Source organism: Hordeum vulgare, chromosome 1H, assembly GCF_904849725.1.
Source record: "Hordeum vulgare subsp. vulgare chromosome 1H, MorexV3_pseudomolecules_assembly, whole genome shotgun sequence".
NCBI classification, from domain to species: domain Eukaryota; kingdom Viridiplantae; phylum Streptophyta; class Magnoliopsida; order Poales; family Poaceae; genus Hordeum; species Hordeum vulgare.
In genome coordinates, this window is record NC_058518.1 from 505,943,675 (window position 1) to 505,949,688 (window position 6,014).

The 6,014-nt window shown below is 57.1% G+C and overlaps 1 protein-coding gene across 1 annotated transcript; it reads left to right on the forward strand.

Annotated features, from left to right (window-relative positions):
* Positions 1–4,413: 4,413 nt before the first annotated feature.
* LOC123402546 (phospholipase A1-II 6-like) lies at positions 4,414–5,773 on the forward strand. The gene is made up of 2 exons (XM_045096471.1): positions 4,414–5,034; positions 5,138–5,773. Exons 1-2 carry the CDS (start codon positions 4,414–4,416, stop codon positions 5,771–5,773), a joined length of 1,257 nt encoding a protein of 418 aa, XP_044952406.1.
* Positions 5,774–6,014: the final 241 nt, after the last annotated feature.

A 6,014-nucleotide genomic window follows, 5' to 3' on the forward strand; every position in this document is an offset into this window, starting at 1 on the left:
CCTCCCCGAATAGGAATATATAGGAGTGGAAACAAGGTCGGAGGAGCCACAGGGGCCCCACAAGCCAAGGGGCGCGCCCTAGGGGGGGGCGCCCTGCAGGCTTGTGGCTAGGTGGTAGCCCCTCTCCGGTTGATTCTTTCACCAATATTTTTTATTAATTCCAAGGCCAACATTTTGTACGTACGCGTAAAATTATTCCTTGAATCCGGCCTGGATCATGAACGATTCTGATGGCCATTCACAAGGCCGCACTTGGGCTTCCATTGGGTGTTCAATGTCAGGCTCACGTATCGCAAGTCTTGGGGTCTTCTTGCTCGAGGAACCACCTTGGTATATTTTCCTTAACATTTTTCTTTGTCTGGAAAATAAATCTGAAATTTTTAGTGACTCCACATAAAAAATAAACAAAACTCAATCAAAACTTATAGCAACTACTCCCACAAGTGTCTGGAAGCTATATTATGCATCAAAACTACTTGGGACCCTACAAATTTGACATGCAAGCTCAAGAACAAGGTCACCACAGTAGAAATTTTTTGCAACATGTAAAGCACTAGAACAAAAACTAATTGGACCATTGGAGGAGTTACATACCGATGATCAATCCCCTAAAATAGTTTTGCAAATGGGGCTTTGAGCAAGGAGATCGAAAATGGCAGCAAGATGAGCTAAAACACGGGTTTGAGTAATGGTGGATTTTTTTCTAGAGGAAGAAGGAGTGGATGGATGCTGGAATAAGTGAAGGGGCCCCATGTGGGACCCACATGCCAGGGGGCGCGCCCAGGGGGCTGATCGCGCCCTACAGGCTTGTGGCCCACTGGTGCAGCCCCCTGATGTGTTCTTAGTGCCAAAAATTCTTAAATATTCCAGAAAAAATCATACTAAATTTTTAGGGCTTTCTGAGAACTTTTATTTCCAGGTCATTTTTCTATTGCACGGATAAAATGGAAAATAGAGAAATAGTAACATTTTTACTAAATTGAAACTAAGGAACACAAAATAAAAGTTGGGTACAGAAGGTTGTGCTTTCTAAATTCATCCATCTCATGCCCGTCAAAAAGAATCCATCAATAAGGTTGATCCAGTCTTATTGACAAACTTTTTTTGGAATGACATGGAACGAGAGAACTTTCGAATAACACTAGGTTACCTCAATGGGGACATGGAATCCACAGATATTGTTTCTTAGCTTCGTGAGTTGTATGCGTTTCCAATTTACATCTCTTATATACTACCTACGGCTGAACCAGAAAGACAAGATTGTGCTTTTTGTTACGGGGGAAGACAAGATTATGTTAGAGCATCACGAAATATTGAGGCAGAAGCGTTCGCGTCGGGGAGACCTTCCTGGCGGTGGTGTTCGCGTTGGGGAGGCGGCGGTCGCGCCGGAGAGGATAGGGGTGGAGATGTTGGTGTCGGGGAGAACTTGCGCGTGACATTGTTCGCGTCGGAGAGGATAGGGGCGGAGATATTGGCATGGAGGAGAACCTGCGCTCGGCGTTGTTCGCGTCGTAGCGGCGGCGGTCGCGGCGGGGCGGGGCGGCTGCGATCGCGTCGGGACGGGCGGCGCCGGTCACGTCGGGGAGTAGAGGGGTGGAGGAGGGTTGCGTCGGGGTGGATAGGGCTGGAGGAGAGGGCTGGTTAGATTTGGGAAAAGACAGGGTGGGGAAGGGATTTCGGTCCAGTTACTGTTGGTGTCTAGCACTAGCTCTCCTCCGCACCTGAGCTCTCTCTCTCTCTCTCGCACAGACGTAGAAGAAGGAAGGAGGAAGAACGAGGAGAATACAACAAGATTTTTGCTCGACACACGTATGCCGCCGGTCGCACGAACGGCCGCTTGTATTTCCTTGAGCACGAATTCAACAACACACCGTTATAATGATCAGCTCGAGGCCTTTAATAGCTGGGCCTGCGCTGGGCACGACCCGCACGCTTCCTATCCAGCCAGCGCCCCGATCGGCCCGCTCTGCCCGCGGCCACCACGCGCACGAACACGCACGGCTTGCGGCGAGCTCGCAACGATCACGACCACCTCGCGACCCCGTAACGGCCTGGACCTAGTCCTACTCCCGCCCGATGAATGCGCACACATACGCACACCCTCAAGCTATGCACACACACACACTATGTGAACATGCCCAGATAATGGTCATACCCAAGTCGGACCATGCCCAGACAATGGTTGGACTATGGCCAGACACTCGCATGCGGCCATGGACCGCACCCGACGCGACCACCGCACGCACACATGCGCACGCCGCGTCCTGGCTTCGACGTGGCTTATTTCCCTACACTTCTCCCCCTAAGCCACGGCTCAGAGGAGTCCGCCATCTTCAACGCCGGCGTCAGCCATCAGCGCGCGCTCCGCCGCCGGCTCCCTTCGCAACTGGGGGAAGTCGCACTTGAAGTGCCTGCGCTCGCCGCACTTGTAGCAACGCCCGCGTCGGTTGCCGCGGTTGCCCGACGCCACGCTCCGCCCGTCGTCGTCGTCGTGCGCTCCTCCCTGCTGCCGCTCCCGCGCCCGCCACTGCGCCATGGTGAGCATCAGCTGATCGCCGCCATGCTCGCCGCCGTCTTGTCCACGGCGCCGAACCCGCTCATCAAACGCACGCAGCCGCCCGAGTGCCACGTCGAACGCCATGGTCGTCGTGTCGCAGAACTGCTCGATGCTGGCGACGACGGGGAACAGCCGATCCGGGACGGTATCCAGCAGCTTCTTCACGAGCGTCGCGTCGCCCAGCGTTTCCCCTAGGCTCGCGAACCGCGTCGTCATCCCTGCCATCCTCCCGGCGTACGCGTCCAGCGCCTCGCCGTCCGCCATCTTCAGGCGGTCGAATTCGCCGCGCAGCGTCGCCAGCCTCGCCGCGCGGACCCGATCGGCGCCGACGAACCTCACCTTCAGGGAGACCCATACCTCCCTGGTGGTGAGCTTCGTCGCCACCTGCAGCAACACATCCTCCGGCAGAGCTCCGAGGAGCATCGCGTGCGCCGCCTTGTCCTTCTTGGAGTTCACCGCTGCGTTGCCCGACGCCACTGCCTTCCATACGATGTGGACGTCGAGGATCGCCTGCGCCTTGATCGCCCACACGGCGTAGTTGTCCGGCGTGAGCATCGGCATCGCCATCGACACCGATCCGCCCGTGTCGCCGCCGTGTGACACGATCGCCATTCCCGTCGGCGATCCTCGACGTCGATGGCTCTGATGCCAATTGTTGGTGTCTAGCCCTAGCTCTCCTCCACACCTGAGCTCTCTCTCTCTCACACACAGACGTAGAAGAGAGAAGGAGGAAGAACGAGGAGAACACAACAAGATTTTTGCCCGGCGCACGTACGCCGCCGGCCGCACGAACGACCGCTTGTATTTCCTTGATCACGAACTCAAAACACACCGTTACAATGATCAGCTCGAGGCCTTTAATAGCTGGGCCTGCGGTGGGCACGACCCGCACGCTCCCTACCGAGCCAGCACCCCGATCGGCCCGCTCTGCCCGCGGCCACCATGCGCACGAACGCGCACGGCTCGCGGCGAGCCCGCAACGATCACGCCCACCTCGCGACCCCGTAACCACCTGGACCTAGTCCTACTCCCACCCGATGGATGCGCACACGTACGCACACCCACAAGTTATGCACACACACTATCTGAACACGCCCGAGATAATGGTCATACCCACAATAATGCTAGACCTACGTAATCTATCTACGTAATCCTAAGTGAAGTTCTTTCTAAACTAATCAGCCCCTGATTTTCAGGGCGGCGTGGACCTAAGTCTAATTTTTTGTCCAATCAAATTAGGCCAAATCAGCTAACACGTAAGTTTACGTAGGTAAATTACGTAAGTGTAGCAAAACTCGTCATACCCAAGTCGGACCATGCACAGACAATGATCGGACTATGGCCACACACTCGCACACGCGGCCACGGACCGCACCCGACGCGACCACCGCATGCACCCGACGCGACCACCGCATCCCGGGTTTGCCGTGACTTATTTCCCTACACTTACAAACGGATTTCATGAAATTGTTAAATGAAATCATGTGTCTAATTCCGTGACAGCCAAACAAGTTAGGGTCGGAATTCGCAAATAAGACCCGTGAATTCTGAGTCAAATGACAGGAACCAAACAGAGCTGTAACCGAATTCATGATGAACCCAAACAAGATGCCCATGCATGCCACTCGCATGGCCTCCCACTGCTCTGATCTTCGTCTCCGATCGGGGTATGCAGTTGCGCACGAATCAATGCGCGCTTGCGGCATCGAAATGTCACGCCGTTTTCACCAGCACAAGCAAAGCTCGTGCAAGCAAGATGCCATCATTGCCGCCGTTGCCGCCTCCGTGTATAAACACCGACCAACAGAGCAAGCAGCCGCACAGAGCCCTATACCGAGCTAGGGATCGAGACGGCCATGTGGGAGCAAGGGCGCATCGTCGAACCCATCACGGCCACGGCGCCGGCGAGGTGGAAGGAGCTCAACGGCGAGCGATCGTGGGAGGGGCTGCTGCGGCCGCTGGACCTGGACCTGAGGCGCACGGTGATCTGGTACGGCGAGATGGCGCAGGCGACGTACGACGCGTTCAACCACGAGAGTCATTCGCCGCACGCCGGGCTATCGCGCTTCGGCAGGAAGCGCTTCTTCGAGCGCGTGATGCTGACGGGCCACGCCGCCGCGTACCGTGTCACCAGGTTCCTCTACGCCACGTCATCCGCCCCCGCCGCGCCGGCCGCCGCGTTCGTGAGGGGCCGCCATCCTCGGCACCGGTGCAGGGAGTCCAACTGGATCGGGTACGTCGCGGTGGCCACGGATGCGGGGAAGGCCGCCCTCGGGCGCCGGGACGTGGTCGTCGCGTGGCGCGGCACGATCCAGGCGCTGGAGTGGGTCGACGACCTTGAGTTCACCATGGTGCATCCTAAGGGCATCCTCGGCGAGGCCGCAGGCGATGACGCCATGGTGCACCGCGGCTGGTTCTCCATCTACACTTGCACCGACCCGGCCTCCACCCACAATAAGGACAGCGCCAGAGACCAGGTAATTAATCTTGTGACACCGTATACTATTCCGCGTTGAGCTCACCTTGTGCTTCAATGCTTCATGCTCGTGCATGGGGTCCAACCATCACCATGAATGCCAGGTGCTGGCTGAGGTGCAGAAGCTGGTGGACACGTACAAGGACGAGGAGGTGAGCATCACGGTGACCGGGCACAGCCTCGGGGCGGCGCTGGCCACCCTCACCGCCTTCGACATCGCCGAGAACGGCTACAACTGCACTGCCTCGGCGACGTTCCCGGTCACGGCGTTTGCGTTCGCTAGCCCGCGCGTGGGCGGCGCCGGCTTCAAGAAGCGGTTCGACACCGCGGCGGCCGCCGGCCTCCGTGTCCTGCGCGTCCGCAACGCCCGGGACATCGTGCCCAAGTACCCGGCGCTTCGGTACCACGACGTGGGCTACGAGCTGGCCATAGACACCGGCGTGTCGCCTTACCTTAGGGCGACCGGGGATGCACGCGTGTGGCACAACCTGGAGTGCTACTTGCACGGTGTGGCGGGTGCGCCGACGGAGGCCGGAGGGGCGTTCGAGCTCGTGGTGGAACGGGACGTAGCGCTGGTGAACAAGTTGTACGACGCCCTGAGGGAGGAGCACGGAGTGCCTGCGGGGTGGTGGGTGCCTTGGAACAGGGGCATGGTGAAGGGGGACGACGGACGCTGGAGGCTGATGGACTGCGAAGACGAGGATGGGGAGGACGCCGTCGTGCCGCCGGCGAACAAGTGAAGTGGACGCCTCCATCTCTGGGTCGCGTCATGCATGCATGCATGCACGAAAGACAGTTGATTGTTTTTTTTCTTTCACATTATAAGTATATTGATTACAGATTTGCTATTGAATATCCAGATATGAAATAGCTATGGCACATATAAATTTCTCATCACGCATCAAACTATTCCAAGATTCATGTTTAAGAGCAATTCTCATGGGAGACGATCCATTCGTCCGCCGCTGTCCGTTTCGGTCG